This window comes from Anolis carolinensis, chromosome 2, assembly GCF_035594765.1.
Source record: "Anolis carolinensis isolate JA03-04 chromosome 2, rAnoCar3.1.pri, whole genome shotgun sequence".
NCBI classification, from domain to species: Eukaryota; Metazoa; Chordata; class Lepidosauria; order Squamata; family Dactyloidae; genus Anolis; species Anolis carolinensis.
In genome coordinates this window covers 28,884,974-28,905,811 of record NC_085842.1, presented here as the reverse complement: position 1 = coordinate 28,905,811, position 20,838 = coordinate 28,884,974, and the positions used below count along the sequence as shown (strand labels likewise).

At 40.9% G+C, this 20,838-nt stretch overlaps 1 protein-coding gene across 3 annotated transcripts; it reads left to right on the top strand.

Annotated features, from left to right (window-relative positions):
- Positions 1-210: 210 nt before the first annotated feature.
- LOC100561915 (C-type lectin domain family 2 member D) lies at positions 211-20,815 on the top strand. 3 transcript variants are annotated; one of them, XM_008120101.3, is made up of 7 exons: positions 211-307; positions 5,288-5,341; positions 10,451-10,549; positions 14,015-14,107; positions 17,389-17,573; positions 18,858-18,958; positions 20,142-20,815. In XM_008120101.3, the coding sequence occupies exons 2-7, from the start codon at positions 5,323-5,325 to the stop codon at positions 20,278-20,280; spliced, it is 636 nt and encodes a 211-aa protein (XP_008118308.1). In that variant the 5' UTR covers positions 211-307; positions 5,288-5,322; the 3' UTR covers positions 20,281-20,815. The 3 variants fall into 3 exon arrangements, with proteins under 3 accessions (XP_008118308.1, XP_062829773.1, XP_003227058.1); XM_003227010.4 differs by having other exon boundaries at positions 217-317; XM_062973703.1 differs by lacking the exon at positions 14,015-14,107 and having other exon boundaries at positions 216-317.
- Positions 20,816-20,838: the final 23 nt, after the last annotated feature.

Below are 20,838 nucleotides of genomic sequence, written 5' to 3'. Positions count from 1 at the left end.
AAATTTGGCCTGGCTGGGTCCGTGTGCCAGTTAGTTCCAGGTCCATTGTTGGTGTGGTTCAGAGTGCAGGTGAAGTATATTTCCCAGTTCCTACAACTTCTAGAAATCATGGGGAATTCTCCCCAAACCTCTCTCTCTAGTATGTTCACTTGCTGATCAGTTCCTCTGTGGGCTGTGTGCCATAGGAAAGGGTTAAGAGAGGGGGAGTGTTTTCCAAAGCAGGAGGAGCTGCTTTGTTTCCCTTTAACTCCTGTGTCGCTTGTGCGTTGCGGAGGCGTGCTTGTATTTCAGGGTATTTCTACACACGGTGAGTCATGGTAAGCTGGCTTTGTTTACAGTTTACTGTGCTTTCTTTTCTCTTTGTTGCATAGTTGCCAGATTTTGACATGATATTTTTAATATATTTTTTCTTTTAATGTTTGTCTGTGTATTTAATTCCGTCAAATCAATAGAATTGTAGTCCAAAGGCTTTCATGACCAGAATCACTGGGTTCCTTTGAGTTTTCTGGGCTGTATGGCCATGTTCCAGAAGCATTCTCTCCTGACATTTTGCCCACATCTATGGCAGGCATCCTCAGAGGTTGTGAGGTATGTGAGGTTGGGTATACCTCACAACCTGTGAGGATGCCTGCCATAGTTGTGGGCGAAACATCAGGAGAGAATGCTTCTGGAACATGGCCATACAGCCCGGAGACTCACATCAACCCAATAGAATTGTACCATCATGAATCTGGAAGGGACCACTAGGGGGTTGCCCCAGTCCAACCCCATTCTTGCAAGAACACATAAACAAAGCACTCCCGACAGAAGGCCATTCAGCCACTGCTTCAAAATCTCCCTAGAAAGAGTGTCTATAATTCTTTTTTATTGTGTTAGAAGCGACTTGAGAGCATACTGCAAGTCATTTCTGGTGTGAGGGAATTGGCCGTTTACAGAGACGTTGCCTAGGGGATGCCCAAATGTGTTACCATCCTGCTGAGAGGCTTCTCTCATGTCCCTGCAAGTTAGAGCTGACAGATGGGAGCTCAGCCCTAACAATTTTGCCATAGAGTTGCTTTCTTTTTATCCTCCCTGGTATGTTTTGAGTGCTTTCAAACTGATTTTACTTAGTATTCTGTTTAATACAGTGGTTTCCAACTTTTGGGCCTCCAGATGTTTTGGACTCCAGCTCCCAGAAATCCCAGCCAGCTTACCAGCTGTTAGGAACTGTGGGAGCTGAAGTCCAAAACACCTGGAGGCCCAAAGATTGGGAACCACTAGTTTAATAGTACAGCCTATTGAATGAATATAGTGTATGCGGTACTTAAAACAGAAGCAGGCTAGAAGGGGTCTTGCTATTTATAAGAAATAGTCATTGCTTGTTTTTGTTTTTTTTATGAATGCTCTGATTAGAAAATCTATAAAGATTATGTGAACTATAACTCCCAGCATCCAAGGTCAATTCCCCCCAAACTTCCCAAAGTTGGTCATGTTGGGTATGTGTTCCAAGATTGGTCTAGATCCATTGTCAGTAGGGTTCACAGTGCTCTCTGGAAGTGGCAGCTGTCTTGGAAAATATATACAAACATAGATAGATACAAACATATTTTCACTTTTATTATACACTGTGGATAGATAGATAAGATATAGATTAAAGAAATTAATTTGCAAGGCAAAACTGAAGCGTTCATAGGACAAGCAGGAAGTCATGTATGAATGTACAGTATAGTCTTGCTTATCCAACATAAACGGGCCAGAATGTTGGATAAGCAAAAATGTTGGATAATAAGGAAGGATTAAGGATAAGTCTATTAAATGTCATATTACGTTATTATTTTACAAATTAGGCAACAAAACATAATGTTTTACAACAAATTGACAGAAAAAGCAGTTCAGTACATGGTAACGTTATGTAGTAATTACTGTATTTACAAATTTAGCACCAAAACATCACAATATATGGAAAACATTGACTACAAAAACATTGACTACTAAAAGGCAGACTGTGTTGGATAATACAGAACGTTGGATAAGCAAGACTCTACTGTATTGTCGAAGGCTTTCATGGCCGGAATCACTGGGTTGCTGTGAGTCTTTCGGGCAGTATGGCCATGTTCCATAAGCATTCTCTCCTGACGGTTTGTCCAAATCGATGGCGGCATCCTCAGATGTTGTGAGATCTGTTGAAAACTAGGCAGGTGAAGACATTCCACAGACGTATAAACCTTACTTGCCTAGTTTCCAACAGACTTCACAACCTCTGAGGATGCCTGCCATGGATGTGGACAAAACGTCAGGAGAGAATACTTCTGGAACATGGCCATACAGCCCGGAATACATACAACAATCCTGTGATCCCGGCCATGAAAGCCTCCGACAACACATTGATGTCAAATTGCATTAATTCTACAGTGTAGATGCCCTCAGGGATACCGTGTTTATTATCAACTACAATCAACTTATCTTGAAAACCCAACTGTTTCCATGCTGTTCTCAGAGCCACAAAGCTCCCCCTCACTTATGTAGAGATGTGTTAAATCAGTAATTACATTTGTTTATGGTGAAGGTTCTGAAGAAGACTAGAAAACACCAAAACAGATAGATCAATCTATTAAACTATATGAGTTTATATTCTAGCTAGCTATTTTGCAGTGTTTTCTAGTTAGGATGTTCTCCTTTTTATATTTATTGAGTGTAGTGGATCCGGGATCATTCCTGCTCTGGTGTTCAGTCAGTTTTGGAAACAGAGCTTTGGTTGTTGCTTCAAACTTAAGATGACTCTAAGATTCCCCATCACAATGTTTTCTAAACAAGATTTGTTCAGAGAAGCCTGGTGATGACCTGGGTCTTAGGTGAAGAGAATTTGACTTGTTTCAGATTTATGGTGACCCCAAGATGAATCAGCCATGGGATTCTTGACAAGAATTGTTCCAGAGGAGTTTTCCCTTGCCTTCTTCTGACGCAGAAAGGTTTTGACTTGTCCAAGGTAGCCTAGTGGGTTTTCCATGGCCAAGCATTGAATCAAACCCTGCACTCCAGAGACTTAATCAGATGGGTGGGTGAAAAGAGGAGGGAACCATTTTGTCTTGTTCCCTCCTGCCTTTCCCCGTCTTCTGATATGGCCAGCCATCCCTTGTCCTTTCTGCACCTTTCCCCATTTTCTCCTGCTTTCTCCGTTTTGGAGTTGGGGAACACCTGACTCCTGAAGACAGTCTTTGGGCTCAGTTTCCATGCACTTTGGAAACAGAGCACCACAGAGTCCCACCAGAATTGCACTTATGTCATGTGGTGGCTTGCATGGGATTCCCGCGGGGCTGTTTCCTAAGCACATGGAAATGAGCCCGAAGACCATCTGGTGAAGTCCTAAGTCCAACATTGAAACCATGATATGTTTCTCAAGCTGTTTTACATGCATGCAAAATATATCCAAATCCCCTTAACAAATCCTTGCTTTTTATAAAGATCCCTATCCTGCAGCTGTGAGTTTTTACTTTATACATTCATAAAATCAGCTTGCACAACTATATAAAATCTTAAGTTGGAATTACTTGCTACTATACTTCTCCTCCACTCTCCTTCATGTTTATTTTACCCAGACTGATAATATGAAAACGGTTCCTATGACCGATATTTTCTTTCATCACAGTCATAAGACTGTACATATGACCGTAATTACTTAAGAACCATTATCTGCCCACCAGAGACATAGCTCAGTTTGTGTTGGAGTTAGACGGAAGAGAAATTCACTGCAAGGACTGAGAGCAGTCTTTAACACATGCAAGACTGAAGTGCAGAAATCTCAAGAACCTTTAAAAGGTGTTGGGACTGTTGTTTCTTACACTCATTCATGATAATAATGATCAAGTCAACGGCTTTGTGGAGAAAAGAAGTGGGGTATAAATAAATATTATAAACATAATAATTATTATGTGTTCATTTCTGTTACTCAAGGGGGAAAGTACAGTTGGTCCTCCACACCCACAGATTCTGCATTAATGAATTTCACCATCCATGGCTTGAAAATGTTTTTTAAATAATAAAAACAAAGAGCAAACTTTGTTTTTACCATTTTATATAAGTGATGCCATTTTGTGCTGCAACAAAAGGCAACCTGTTGTCAAACTTTAAAGTCCACCCTCAAAGGCCTTTTTTCATAACACCAGATATTCAAGTGTAGGCAAGAAATGAATGGAAAGGAGAATTCCATCTGGCTCCCACAGAAAGAAGCCGAAGCATGGAAGAGCTGCTGAAAATACATCCTACATCTAGCATCTAGTTAGAGTTTGCAGTCTGTTTAAAGGCTTTAGAAATGTCTGGGGGTGCATGTATACTGTATAATTAGTACAATTTGATATCATATTACCTTCCATGACTCAGTGCTATGGAATCCTTGGACTTATAGTTTCCAAGGTCTTTAACCTTCTCTGCCAAAGAGAACCGATACTCATCAAACTACAAATGTCAGGATCCATATCATTATGCTATGACAGTTAAAGTAGTGTGAACCTGCATTAAACATAGTGTGCAGGTGCATCCAGGATGATTTTTTTTTCATTATATAGCTATAGTCCTATGATTCTATGGAATTGCATTCCTTAGAATCCTGGAGTTTCTAGCCTGCTGAGGCTCTTACAGCGTTTTGATTGAGAATGTCAAATGCCTCTCCTTAAATTGCAAATCCCAGAATTGCCTAGGATGCTGCTATGTAGTTAATGTGGAATCATAGTACTATATTTATAAAGTGAGAAGGGACATTAGATGGGGGTCTTTTTAAATTTCAAACTATGTTCTCTGTAGTAAGCCTATTTCTATGAATATCTGGAAAATCTGGAAAGTCAAAAAAGAAAGAAAAAGACACAGAAAATAGAAAATAAACTCCCATTTTTACTCAAATCTAATGCTTACCTTTTTTGGCTAAATGACCTTGCCAAAATTGGGGTGTGTGTGTTAGATTTGCATCATTCTGCAATCTTAGTGCTGAGCCAAAGCAAAAGGGAAAGATGCTTCAGGAACTGCACTTGGAGCTCCTCTTTGAGGGACATCATCTCTAATTAAACTAATTCACTATCTCCTACTTTTACTAGCTTCAAACTTGTTTGATTTCGTGACTGCTTGTAGATGCTAGATGCACATGCACAGTACTCAAAGTTGAATTTCTGCCAGCTATGTTTAGAGAACCAGAATTAGTAGTTCTGTTCAAAACAGATGGCTGAACTACAAAGAAAGCCAGATGGCCAATTGTAGTCTCCAGGGGAAACACTATTTAGTCATTTATTTGTTTATTTTTTAAAATCTGGTTTCCATACAGGTTAAGGCCTGCGACCCTCAGAGGAAACAGCTCAGATGACTGAAGAAATTAGAGGTAATGCATTTTGTATAAAACAGGCTTGTCGTACTCCTTCATTCTGCCAAAATACTGAAGGGAATTATGGTATACATTACAAAGTCAGTTCCATAATATTTTTTGGACATGCTTGAACAGGTCTAGACAGTTTTTAAACATGAATTTTAAACATGTCCTTTGTTTAATCTACGTTTTCTGTATTTTAATATATATTTTATAGAAATACATTTTAATATGTATATTTTATAGACATACAGTTTAATATGTGTTTGTGGTATTTTAACAATGTTTAATTATTCTGTAACCCACGTCGAGCCACAAGGAGAGGCAGGTAAGAAACAACAACAACAATAATAATATTCCTGAGGTATTCTGAATCCATTAGTTTGCGTTCTAGTCTCTCGAGCAGAAGAAAATTGACAGCTCTAGCCAAGAATACGGATGGTGAGTTGTAATCCAACAGCATCTATGTGCCAAAGCCTGTGTAGTTGTATAGGTTATTTTGGGAACCATTTGAAGTTTAAAGAGACACGGTTTTATCTAAGAACTGTTGGGTATCACAATAAATTATGTACTTGGAAAGATTACTGATCAGGAATGGACCACCTGCGAAAAGTGAAAATCTGTGAATTCGGGCCCGGGCTATGGCGCAGGCTGGAGAGCAAGCCAGCTGCAACCAGCTGCAATGAATCACTCTGACCAGGAGGTCATGAGTTCGAGGCCCGCTCGGAGCCTATGTTTGTCTTGTCTTTGTTCTATGTTAAAAGGCATTGAATGTTTGCCTATATGTGTAATGTGATCTGCCCTGAGTCCCTTTTGGGGTGAGAAGGGCGGAATATAAATGCTATAAATAAATAAATAAATAAATTTATGTTGTTTACAATCTCACTGATGCTGTCCGACTGTGTTGTTTACAATCTCACAAAGCTGCTTCAGCCTCCTTTTCTCTCCCTTCGGCTTCTTCCTTCCTTCCTTAGTCTTCTCCTTAGGAAGGAAGGAGAAAGAGAGAGGAAGGAAAAATCATTTTTATAGTTTACTAGCTTGAGGACCCGGCGATGCCCAGGTCATTTGAGAATGGTATTATTTGTCTTTTAATGTTATGTATTCTGTTTGGAGAGGGTGAACTACAATTCCCAGAATCGTGGCTGAATCCTCCCCAAACCCTGCCAGTATTATAAGTTGGCCATTTTGGGCATGTGTACCAGGTGTGGTGTAGTACTATCTGGATGAGGGTGAACTTCTGCAAGTTCTAGATTCCCGGGGCAATTACCCCGAAATATCTATCAGTTAGGCTTGATCGGTCCACGAAAAATTTGATTCTAAACTCGTTTCAAAACTAGAGGGGGGCAGCTTTTCGTTTCTGATGGTATTTCCGAATTTGGCCCCCAAAAAAATTCGAAATTAACGAAAATTCGTTATTTTCTAAATTATTTCGTTAATGGCGGACGCGCATGCGCAATTCCCAAAAACAGCACAGAGGGAGAGGACTTTACAGGACTCTCCCACCCTCATTTTTTGAGTGATCTTCTTCCAACTTGGTACAGTGGTAGAACACATTTAACACTGATAGCTCACCAAAATTTGGAACGTTTCCCTTATCCTCTGATTTTTGGCGAATTTTCATAGCTTTTATAATAAACCATTTTTTAATAATTGCAGAAATCTGTTCCTGGTTTGAAAGTCTTATTTCCTGTTAAATTGGGTTGTCTTTACTGTGAAAGTCATTATTCTACTTCAGAAACTTTGTTTTTGTGGCTGAAACTTTGTTAAATTGGTGTGTGTGTGATATATACTGTGTATATATATATATATAGTCCCTGCATAATGTGTGTGTGTGTGTGTGTGTGTGTGTGTGTGTATATATATAGGTAAAGGTAAAGGTATCCCTTGACGTTAAGTTCAGTCATGTCTGACTCTGGGGGTTGGTGCTCATCTCCATTTCTAAGCCCAAGAGCCAGTGTTGTCCATAGACACCTCCAAGGTCATGTGGCCGGCATGACTACATGGAGTGCCATTACCTTCCCGCCACAGCGGTACCTATTGATCTACTCACATTGGCATGTTTTCAAGCTGCTAGGTTGGCAGAAGCTGGAGCTAACAGCGGGCACTCACTCTGCTCCCGGGATTTGAACCTGGGACCTTTCGGTCTGCAAGTTCAGCAGCTCAGTGCTTTAACACACTTCGCCATCGGGGCTCATGTATATATAATATACATACACATACACACAATGTGGAGAATATGTGGAAAGGTAGATAGATAAGTTGGGAGCCACAGCGAAGGCACCTTCCTGGGAGCAAGGTCTAATAATAATAATAATAATAATAATAATAATAATAATAATAATAATAATAATAAATCCCTTACAATATCCAAGATGGCTCACTGCTACAGAATCTTGGGAGGTTTAGTTTGATATGGTACCATTATTGGCAGAGAAAGCTAAGCTGTAGGAGTTGAAATCCAATCATTTATCCTCCCTATAGAATCAATTTTATATGCATTTTTAGCTACAGAAAAGCTAAAATCAGGACAGTAAAAGAACAACACCCAGAAAATGGGAATTCCAGACAGGAAACAATCAGGGCCAGCTAATACCTCCCAACAAAGGATTCCCCCAGGTAGGAAGCAGCCAGGCTTTGAAGCTGCAAGGCTATTCAATGCTAATCAAGGTGACCAATTGCAACATTCACACTTGCCTCCCACAGACAAGAGTTCTTTCTCCCACCCTGGACCTTCCACAGATATATAAACCCCACTTGCCTAGCTTCGCACAGACGTCAAAACCTCTGAGTATCAGGCCTGAGCTGAGGCGGCGGTGGCGGCGGCCATTTTCCCCCTCCGTCTTCCTCCTCCTCCTCGGCCTCCTTCCCCCTCGCCCCCTCCCATTGGCTGAGCCCGTGACGCCCCTTTTGCTGAGGGGCAAAAGGAAAGGGCCTGAATGGTGGGAGTTTGGGGTTTGCAAAAGCTTTTTTTTCCTAACGAAAAAAACGACGACATAACGAAAAACGGCCTCTCGCGATTCGAAACCGCGATATCCAGACGTGTGGACAACCAATGCCGTATATTGCTTCAAAACAAACGAAAATAACGAATTAATAACGGTTAACGGGGAAAACGAATTATTTGAGCAAGCCTACTATCAGTATCCACAGGAGGCAATATTCAGTCTGTGTGCCAAGTTTGGTCTAGATTCGTTATTGGCTGGGTTCAATGGTCTTTGGATGGAGGTGAACTACAACTCCCAAAATCAAGGTCCCTTCCCACAAATACCTGCAGTATGTTCAGTAGGTCATGAGGCTTCTCTGTGTGAAGTGTGGTCCTAGTGCATTGTCGGTGGGGGTCATTGTTTATCTGGCTGCAGGTGAACTATAACTCCCTTTTCCCCCAAACTTGTCCAATATGTTGTACTGGTTATGGGGGCTCTGTGTGCCAAGTGTGATGCTCATTCATTGGAGGTGAACTATAAATCCCAGTACCTACTACTCCTCAACTTCCAGTCCAGTTCCCCTCCAAACCCACCAGTAGTCAAATCTGGGCATATCGGGTCTGCATGGCAAGTTTGGCCATGCTATTAACTATTGGGTTAATAGCATTGTGGGTGTAGGTGAACTACAACTCCTCTATATTCCCCAGTAGGAGTGACAGTGCTCTGACTTGATGCAGGGTGAAGTATAACTTTCACCATGTGGAGTCAATCCCTAAACTACTCCAGTAAGTTTAGTTGCAGCTCAGTTGTGCTCTGTTTGTTATGCAGAGAGATTGGAAAGGAAAGGGCAGTGGGTGGGGCCATGCAAATTCCACGGCAATGGAGAACTCTGGGATGCCTGCCTGTGGTGGAAGGAAAAGCAAAATCTAGGATGAAATGGTCCCCAAACGAAAGCATTCCTTGGGTGGTGGGCTGTAGTGTTTAGGAAGGACATTGGCAGGGGCTGGGCTACATGTTCATGGAGCTCGCTGTAACTGTAATGTCAGTGCAAAGAGGTGACTTGCTGCTTGTGGAGGCTGGAGGCTGTCTGTGTGAGCAGACATCCGTGCCACATACACACATACGGGTTTTTGCTTTTATTATGGACTAGTTTGGGGACCCGGCGGTGCCCGGGTCATTTGAGAAAGGCATTGTTTCCCTGTGTTCCAAATATAGTGTAGATCCAATGTCAGTTGGGTTCAGTGGGTGCAGGTAAGCTACAACTCCCAATGCAAATCCCATCATCCATGGTCCATCCCACTCCAAACAGCGCCAGGATGTATAGTAGGTCATGGGAACTGTATGTGTCAAGTTTGGTCTTGATCAGACATTGCTGGTGGTTGGAGTGGAGTCAGGAAGTGAGTGAAGATACTGCAGTTCCCATCATGCATGGTTGAAACTGTTCCAAACCACACTAGGATGCAGAGTAGGTAATGGGGCCTCTGTGTGTCAAGTTTGGTACTGATTTGTCATTGGTGGGAGTCACAGTGCTCGAAGGAAGCCAGTGAAGGTATTGCAATTCCCATCGTCCATGGTGCATTGTCCTCCAAACTTCACCAGGGTATAGAGTGGGTCATGGGCGCTCTGTGTTTCAAGTTTGGTCTTGATCAGTCATTTGTGGCAGTTGCAGTGGTCTCAGAAAGTGAGTGAATGTACTGCAAATCCCATCATCCATGGTATATCCTTCCCCAAACTGCACCAGGGTGTAAAGGGGGTCATGGGGGTTCTGTCTGCCAAGTTTGGTCCATATATGTCACTGGTGGGCTCGCAGTGGCCTGTGGGAGTCGAGGTGATTGAAAGTACTACATATCCCATCACCCATGGTGCATGGTCCCGCAAATGGCACCAGGACATAAAGTGCGTCATGGGGGTTAAGCGTGTCAAGTTTGGGCCAGGTTCGGCGTTCCTGGTGGTCACAGTGGCCTGTGATAGTGGTGGCCAATCAGAAAGCTGCCACATACACACATACATACATACATACATACACCGCCTGCCGCATACAAATATTCACTTTTATTGTATATATAGATTTAGATTAGATTAGATTTAGATTAGATTATATTCTTTGAGTGTTTATTGAAAAACTAAACAGCGAATCTGCAAAAAATAAACTGCGAAGTAGTGAGGGAACACTGTAATTGTTTTCTTTTGTTTTCAACAGAAAGAGAGGGGAGAAACTCAGGCTCTGAATGGTTGAATCCAGAGAGTGATGATACCACACATCCTCAAGTAGCGGGTGCCAGAGAAGTAACAAATGCTGGTAAATATATTTGCTAATATGTTGTGGTCATAGACATATGGGCTTTTTTGCTTTATGCCATTAGACCTTTTATTGGGCTCATTTATAGCCTTATTGTCACGGTTTTCTATAATTTCTGCAACAGACAGCCACCCAACATATGGATGTTCACAAGATGAATCTTTCCCATTGCAGTGCCTCCATGGCCAGCTACATTTTTGCCTGCTGTGTAGATATTAGTGGTGTGCATTTGTATGGAATCACTACCCATTTCTATTTGTACCATTTGTATGGCCCTGTTCCGTTTCCGCCTACCGCTTACGGAAACAGGCGCCTATATGAATAAGCTTTTCCGTCCAAGGTCCAAAAAAAAAACCCCAAAGTTTTTTTGGTCCTTGGGTGACAGAGCACCAGGGTCTGCTAGCCAGGGCCTACATCTAAGTGGGCCCCACATTCAGCTGTAGGCCCTGCCTCCCAGGCCTACGTGTGTTGAACGCTCAACTGTAGGCCCTGCCTGCCGAGCCTACAAGCGTTGAGCACTTGGCACTTGGCTGCAAGCCCTGCCAGCCAAGGCCTAAAGCCAAGCGCCAAAAATCAGCCTACCAAACGGCTACCATTTCCCCTTGTTTTGTTTCACTGCTTCTTTCGTTCTGGAGGGGGTTGTCCTGTTCTGGGCCATCTGAATGGACAGAACAGTACAAATCTACAAAACAGATGAAACAGGATTTGGGCTCAACTCTGTTTAATACTATAACTTTTAAGGACATGGAACCCTAGGAAGAAAACAGGTTGGCAGTTCTGCATTTTCAACCATGGAATTTCTTTTCCTTTGGTTTTTGTTCATAGATGGAAAAGAATTAGATTTCCCTAGATTAAGCCATTTCCAATTTTCGTCCAGAATTTTGGAAGTAAGCTGAATAATGACCTTGATACTTATATTTATAAGGTCATAATTCTAGATCTCAAATTAAATGGATCTCAATTGGAAAGGTTCTGACCACATTATAGAATCAACCAAGCAGTGAAGATGATAAAGGCTAAGTATACCTTACCCAAAATGCTTGGAACCAGAAGTGTTTTGGATTTCAGGGTTTCCCCCCCTGATATTGAAATACTTGTATTTTTATATATACACATCATGGTATATCTTAAAGATCAAAGTCTACATATGAAATTAACCTGTTTATATATGTGTGTGTGTACACATAGCCTCAAGGTAATTTTATGCAAATTTTAAAATGATTTTGTGCATGAAACTAATTCTGTGTACATTGAACCACCAGGAAGTAAAACTGTCACCCTCTCAGCCACTCATGGATAATTTGGATTTTGGATTATTTTAGATTCTGGACTTCCAGAAACAGGATGTTAATTCTGTATCAGAATATATAGAATAGGAATGTCATTTTCATGTGATTATAAAATTCATTTTTAGAAGTATCAGAATAAAATAACAAATGGAAAGTTGTGAAGACTGATGTTTTCAAAGAGTGTTGCAAAGAAGCAAGGAAAGAAAATGGTGGAAGGGAATTCTGATAGCTGATTCTGAAAAAAAAAGAAAAGCATGGCAATGTAGCACATGTGCAATACAATGAAGAGAATGTTATGTAGACAATAATACAAATTTCTCTCCAGTAAGAGCTCTCAAGGGAAGACATCCTGGTTACAAAATGAAAAAAGAGAAAATTGGTGTTTTGTTTTACTGCCTTTGTTTCAGTCACTTTGTAATTTCTTTAGGGGGAGAAAGATCCTAACCCCGTTATAGATCTTCTGTGTATAAGACAGCAAATAAAATGCAGACCTGTGAAAAGTTAAAATATGTTTTTCCCCCTGGATTTTTTTGACAATTTTTATATTATGCAGAAGCCAGTGAATTTTTTTTTTAAACAAATAACGCAGTGCTTTCTGCTTAACCTGGTAAAAGTTTCACCACAATGTGTACTTTGGATTGTTAAATGTGAAACACATGAGAGGAGCCCATGGTTGCTCAGTGTGGTTGCCTGGTTTCAAATGACCATTTGTTGCCATGGCAGTGGTAACGATCATTAATGTGGGTACAACCTAGCTGGAAGGTTGCAAGTCTGCTTAGGGCACCGTAATCACACAACAGGATGCCAGCTGTTACTTTTTTCTGTTTGCACCAGATGGGGCAACAAATGTAAAGTGGAGACTCTAGAATCTCATGGTTTCTTAATTGATTTGGATCTCTCTTTTAGGGACAAATCTAAAAAGGGGAGGGACTGCTACTCAAAGATATACTAAGCCTATAGGCCAAATAAAATATACTTCAATCCTGCTGCAAGCAGTGCCAATGAGGTATGGTCATTTCTGCCATCAAAATACTGCTTCCAGCATTAAATCTGGCACAAGTTACCCCAGAGCTTGGAGGCAATGCCAGAGATGTATGCAAACAGCTAGATCAGACTGAATCTGTGATGATCCAGTGTCCATGCATTTTAAAAACACATGACTGTTTTGCTGACCAGAAGCAGGTCCAAGCCTTGAAGGTGACATTGTATCTGGTAATCCCACAACTGGGTGTCTGGTGGTGTCCTCACCAGAAGCATTGGCAGTGGGAGGGCTTTACTAGAGAGCTGCTTGGGATTGCTTCTGGTGGTGGGAACCTCCAAGCAGACAGACCACTGGTCTGGTGCCAATGTGCTATTGGTAGTGTTGTATTCAAGGCAACTCTAGAGCAGGCTACTCCAGAATATTTCATCTGAGGTACGATTTTAAGTATTTCCTTAAAGCACTGCAATTGCTTCTTTTCTTTCTGCATGCAACTTAGATGTAGAACCACACCTGCAGAGCACAATGCAATTCATTGGAATTAGGGTAATGGTGTCAAACTTGTGGCCCTCCAAATGTTTGGGCCTCCAACTCCCAGAACCCCTGTCCAGTTTGTCCAGTGGCCAGGAGCTGAAGACCAAAACATTTTAATCAAATCCACGAATAATCAAATCCATAAAATTCAAACTCATAAATGTGGAGGACTAATAGTACCACAGTAGAGTCTCACTTATCCAACCTTCGCTTATCCAACGTTCTGGATTATCTAATGCAGTCTGCCTCCCGTCCGGATCCACAACTGTTTCTCTAGGCAGCAACATGCAGGGGGCCAAAATGCCCAAAAGTAACACAAGTGCAGCCACGCTCCCAAACAAGTGGCAGACTTGTTATAAAACATAATGTTTTGGTGCTTAATTTGTAAAATCATAACGTAATTTTACATTTAATAAGCCTTTCCTTAATCCTGCCTCATTATCCAACATTTTCGCTTATCCAACGTTCTGCCGGCTCGTTTATATTGGATAAGCAAGACTTTACTGTATATTGTGTAAATCAGCTGATACAGTTAACAGCCTAAAATGGTAGTGTATGTTCAATATCTTGTCTTGAATAATTTTTTCTAATAACTTTGCAACATTGTCTGCTTCTTTGTTTTAAATGTCCATCATTTCCATTTTGTGGTAATATGTTTTACAGCTCTCATCCCTAAGTGCATTACAGATAAAAAGTATGCCTTAGCCGCTGCTGTCGTCGTCACAGCTTTGATCATTACTATTATTTCCTTGGCAGGTGAGTGGAGCAACATTTGTATTTTAACTTTATTTGCAATCATATTATTTAACTTTAATTTCTACTTATTACATGGGAGTTAATACGAAAAAATGTAATGGCCTTGAAAGGCTACATGAGAAGTTTAGGGTAACTGGAAGGAAATAGGTAAAGGTAAAGGTTTCCCCTGACGTTAAGTCCAGTCGTGACCAACTCTGGGGGTTGGTGCTCATCTCCATTTCTAGGCCGAAGACCCAGCGTTGTCCATAGACATCTCCAGGTCATGTGGCTGGCATGACTGCATGGAGCGCCGTTACCTTCCCGCCGGAGCAGTACCTATTGATCTACTCACATTTGCATGTTTTCAAACTGCTAGGCTGGCAGGATCTGGGGCTAACAGCGGGTGCTCATTCCGCTCCCGGGATTTGAACCTGGGACTTTTTGGTCCACAAGTTTAGCAGCTCAGCGCTTTAACACACTGTGCCGTTATTTATATAGAGAGTATAAATGGTTTGGGAATATGAAAAGGAAATAGCATCATGCTAGAAGACTTTAACCAATTTCTTACTCTCTTTTCACAATTAATTCCATTTGTTTACATTTTACAATATAAAACCATTTTTAAATTCCTATAAAACTAGCATACATTTTAAACAGTTTTTATGAATTTCATTTTGCAGGCTGTTGTTATTCTGAGAAAAAAACCCAATAAGGTAGCTTTCAGCATGTAATAGTCATGTTTTTATGCCTTTTTGCGTGGAAAAAAGAGGGTGCAACTATTACGTGATGAAATAAGATAGTGCCTTGGGTTTGCTGTTTCTTACTCCCGAGATATTGTTATCGTGTCACAAGCAACTTGAGAACATACTGCAAGTCTCTTCTGGTGTGAGAGAATTGGCCATCTACAGAGATATTGCCCAGGGGATGCCTGGATGTGTTACCTGCTGGGAGGCTTCTTTCATTTCCCCACAAGCTAGAGCTGACAGACGGGAGCTCACCCTGTCTCGTGGATTTGAACAGGTAACCTTCAGGTCAGCACCCCAATCTTCAAGCCAGCAGTTAAGACAGCACAAGGGTTTAACACATTGGGCCACTGCAACTCCCTAGCCCCGAGATGAAGAGGAGGAAGGAGGAAGATGTCCATGTTTATTTAAGTTGTTTTTGAGGCTGAAACGAAGGAGGGAGAGCTCTGGTTTGTTTTTGTTTTGTTTAAACTACCTGCTACAATTATGTAAAGAAAGGAAAAAATATTTGTAGACCCCAAAAGGGATGTGGGGTGCAACAGTTATGCAGTAATGACTATGATGTGGCGAAAAATGGTATTTATTAAGGCCCATATTGAAAATATACTGCATTCAATGTGCAGTTTGGGGGGTTGGCACAAAAGCAGCTTCCCATTAAACTGTCACCACAACTTTGCAATGTAGAAACTTGAAAAATAAATTTCACTCCTTCCATGGTAACCCTTTCAAAATTACCACTGGAAAGAGCTTCTGGACAGGAAAATGTAATGTTTAAAAAAAGTCTACACAACTGCAGTTTTTGGCATCTGAGGCAAACTTTTGGAACAAAACCTTCATGGAGCCAGAGAGCTCACTGCATTCAATATATTTGTAATGAGCATTACGAATGCCAGCTGTACAAATGTAGTAACAGTTACCGTAGACTGACTGACATCATAACTAATCTAATTGATTTCCATGGGTCTATTCTAAATGTGACTTCATCTTAGATCCAGTGCAAAGAGCGTGTTTATGCCAACATTTTCATGGCCATTAGGATGTTTTTTAAAAACCAGATTAATTATTGTGGCTTATCTTATTTATTTAGACCCCTGGTTCCTAATGTGGAGCCCATGATCCACAGAGGATAATTTGACACACCCCCCCGGGGGGGGGGGGGGGGAATTCAAGAATGAGTTGTTAACAATGATTTGTTTTGCATCTGTTGTGGTTCTAGGGGGTCTTATCCAGTATATAAATAAATATTGTGACGTATACAATTTAAAAATAAAAATCAGAATGTCACAGCGGTCAACTGGTAACAATAAAGAAAGTCAAAGCCTGCTCATAAAGAGGAGAGGAGATAGCACAGAGTGAACTAGTGAGAAAAGGGAGGCCACTTTCATCCCAAACACCCCACTCGGCTCAGTCCTCTGTTGACATTACAAGCTATACAAAATATATCAAAATGTCTTTTTGTTCTGCATCTGAATGTAGCAAGAAAAGAAATCTGAAAAAATCCAAAGCACAATTACTATTTTTATAGGTAAGACAATATTTTATTTAAAAAATTAAAACTTTATGATTAAAAAAGTTTATCAACCACAAGAAAATTAATGTCAGGTGACAGAATATTCTCACATATTCTTATCAAATACACATAATGAAATGGGATACTGAAGTTAACCTGAATTACTCAAATCAATTTGTTCTTTTATTTTTCTCTTTTATGAATGCCATGTTCTTTGGAAGCTTGTTTAGACCAAGTGAATGGCCTCTTAGGCTTCCTCCATAAGTTCACTTTTTTTAAATAATAAGGATTATATATCATGTGGGGAGGGGATATCAGGATTTTAGATATGTTTAGGTGGAGCAGGGCCAGAAAAAGGTTGGAAACTACTGATTTATACCCAATTTTTCAGCCACAAAGTCTCTCAGAGTGGCTTACGAATTGTTAATTTGCCATCAGGCTTACAATCTAAATAAGATGCAATAATAAATAAGACATTTTTTTATTATTATTATTATTATTATTAAACTTTATTTGTACCCCGCTAGCATCTCCCGAAGGACTCGATGTGGCTTACAAAGGCCAAGGCCTCAACACACAATATAACATAGTGTCTGGCTGCAGCCTCCCACTCAGTGGCCAGAGAAATGGCAATCGGAAAATAGTGTAAGGGGCTCTCAACAGACACTGGACAAGATACAATGGATTGTGTCTGGCTTGCTGCCTCCCCTGCTTCCTTGCAGATCCATGGCACTTTCATACTACACAATTATAATGCTATGATTCCACTTTAACTGCCATGGAAACATCCCATACAATCCTGGGATTTGCAATTTGGGGACAGATATTTAGAATTCTTAGCCAAAGCACTCCAAACTACAAATGTCAGGACTTCTTGGGACGTAGCCATGATAGCTAAAGTGGAATCATGATACTATAACTTTGTAGTATAAAACATGATATGTGAAGAATCTTGTCTGCTGAACTCTTGGTCCTAGGTTTTCCTGGCTCTTATACTCTCAGGATTGTAGTATAAATGTGAGCCCTTAAATTTTGTTGTTTGTTTGCAGTCAGGAAACAACAGCCATGTCCAGTTTGTCCCCCACCTGTTGATGCTGCCTGCCCAGATGGTTGGGTTGGATACCAAGGCAAATGCTACTATAGATCAGACTCCGAAAAAAATTGGAGCAGCAGTGCAAATCATTGTTCCACATTTGGTGCTTTTTTGGCTGTATTTGAGACCCAGCAGGTCCTGGTAAGGAGCCAGTAAATGTCATCATCAGTGAGCTGTTGTATTTATTGATCTGATTATTGTACATATCATAGCACAACTTCATGGGCTGGGCATGTTTAGCCTGCAGAAGAGAAGGCTGAGAGGAGACATGATAGCCATGTACAAATACGTGAAGGGAAGTCATAGGGAGGAGGGAGCAAGCTTGTTTTCTGCTACCCTGCAGACTAGGACACGGAACAATGGCTTCAAACTACAGGAAAGGAGATTCTACCTGAACATCAGGAAGAACTTCCTCACTGTGAGGGCTGTTCGACAGTGGAACTCTCTCCCCCGGACTGTGGTGGAGGCTCCTTCTTTGGAGACTTTTAAGCAGAGGCTGGATGGCCAACTGTCGGGGGTGCTTTAAATGCGATTTCCTGCTTCTTAGCGGGGGGTTGGACTAGATGACCCATGAGGTCTCTTCCAACTCTACTATTCTATGATTCTATGATGGGCTACTAGTCTAAGTCCAAGGCCAATTAAAAATGCTGGTTATGCCCCATGAACACAAATAAACCTCTTCCTCCTTAACTGGAAGTGTGCACGTGTTTGTCTGTGTATGCCTATCTGTGACCAGTGAAGCCCTATACAAATTGAAACACAATGTTTCCTCATGCAGCTGTGCCTGGGATTCAAAATCTTCATAATCTTTGTCAAATTATTACTTTTTAACAACATTTTTATTGGATGAAATAAACCTAAGTCAAATAATCAATCAAAGACATATACAGAAAGACAGATTTCATATAACAAAAGGGCCATATCCTCCTTACAAAAATACAAAAGACATTTTTTCTTAATATAAAACACAAACCTAAGAAACTAATAACATCAGTCTAAGGGCACTTCCAGACCCTATATCCTAAGATCGGATTCCAGATCTCCTCCCTCCCAGCCAAGCATCTGGCTTAGAAAAGCCCCCCGCATGTTGCTGCCTAGAAAATCAGCTGTTTTTCTAGGCAGCAGCGAGCCTTTCCAAGTTAGTTGCTTCCCGGGAGGGAGGAAACTTTTCCCTCCCGGCGAGCACTGGCTTGCTGGGAGGGATAATAGGGCCTGTCTATTTCCAACAGTTTTGGTTATCTGGCATTCAGACCACCATTTATGTCGGATAACCAGAACTCTACTGTACTAAATAAATCTCCAGAGGGACACAAGAACATAACAGATTGGACACTAATATGCTAAAGCAAAACTTGCTGTAATTTTACAGAAAGGTTTTAATACATGGAATAAACAAATTAGTACATCATGACTCTCTCTTCCTAGGCCTTTTTGGTGAACTTTACTCGCCCCCTTCATTACTGGATTGGCCTTTCAAAAACTGGTGATACTTGGAGGTGGCCTAATGGCTCTGAGTTTAAAAAACAGTGAGTGCTTTTTATTTACATCCTTACTCTGTGTGGTCATCAGTGTTTGTCTCTTGTGAACTGAAAGTACAGTATTTGTTGGGTTTGATTCTAGGATCCATCACAGACACCCAAATCAATAAAAACTATGTGTAGTTGTGATCTACTTCTCCAATCCTCATATAAACTGTGACCTCATATATGTTGAGGGCAGGTTTGGAGACCAAAATTTTGGACTTTGATATGACTTGTGGATAAGATCAAAGGTCATTAGAGGTAAAGCCCCATTTCCCCTGCAATTTTTCTGCCCAGAAATTCAACAAGTCCAGAAATGGCACCACGATAGAGAAAGTGTAGAGATTTCTTTTGAGGTCTCCAAGTTTGGACTACACTCTCACTTTTTGTTACTCTGCTCAAGAAACAGAGTTAGTCCCTTTTTAAATGTGACTTAAGTTACAGTATTAAACATTTTCACCATGTTTCAGGGCTTTATGGAATATTTTAGACATTGAGAAGTTTTTATAAAAATTAGGAATTGCAAGGAAGTGGCTTCCTGTTCACTTTCTGTTTCAAAAATGGCATCTCTTGGTCTTAGATTGACTTAGGTAAAGGTAAAGGTTTCCCCTGACATTAAGTCTAGTCATGTCCGATTCTGGCGGTTGGTGCCCATCTCCATTTCTAAGCCAAAGAGCCTACATTGTCCAAAGACACCTCCAAGGTCATGTGGCCAGCATGACTATATGGAGCGCTGTTACCTTCCCACTGGAGCAGTAGGCATTGATCTACTCATATTTGCATGTTTTTGAACAGCTAGGTTGGCAGAAGCTGGGGCTAACAGCAGGAGCTCACCCCACCCCAGATTCGAACTGCCAATCTTTCAGTCAGCAAGTTCAGCAGCTCATCAGTTTAATCCGCTGCACCACTAGGGGGCCCTAAATTGACATAGCAGTGGACCTAAAACATGGTAGAAATCCCCTCCACAACACTTATGTGGTTTTGCGGAAAACATTTTTGAACATATTATTTATTTACTTTATTAAAAATATATTAATTGGGGGGGGGGGGCTTTGAAGCCATGAAATGTCCCTGGGGGCTGCATGTGGTCCCACACTTTACCCACCCCAATTTAGCCAGAAGTCTGCTTGTAATGTTTATTCCATCCCTGCAGATGTCACTGTTATGCTAATTTTCCCATTTATTCCAGATCTTTAGTGAGAGGAGATGGTGAGTGTGCCTACATCAATGACATTGGGCTCAGCAGTACCAGGTGCACTGCCAATAACCTCTTCCTCTGCAGCCAGGACGATGCTTGCATCAGGAAGAAGAAACACAGCACAACCTAAAAGGATGGCTTATTAGTCCAAAAAAGCAGTGCCTACAGCTCTTCGAAGATCCTGTGAGAATCTTAGCTTATTCTGAGAACCAGTTAGGCCTGGAGTTAAGGTTTTTATTGGGACAGTTGGTTCCCTGCTGAACTTGAAGCATTAATGAAAAAGGACACAAAAGCAGCTTGTTGCATTGTCCAAGACTCCAATATTGCTGCCTACGAATAATAGGGACCAGTGTAAATTTGTTTGCGATACGGAGAAAGTTGACTGCGCTTTCTTAGCATTTCTGTTACTTGTAAACCTGGGACTTAATCTAATGTTGTTAGTTTTCTTATCCTCTTCTCTAACAATAATTTGTTTTGTTTTGTTTTAGAAAATACCTAGGAGTTTATTGTTATTTATTTAACCAGTCGTATAGAATTTTTTAAATTTAATCTGTTTTGTTTATTTTTTTAATTCCGTATTAACATAACAAAGTGGTCCATTTTTTTTACTTTGTCTTTTTTATCATTATTATGTGAAACAATAAATGTGGCATATTGATCTCTCATCTCTTTTTTGGTTACCATTATC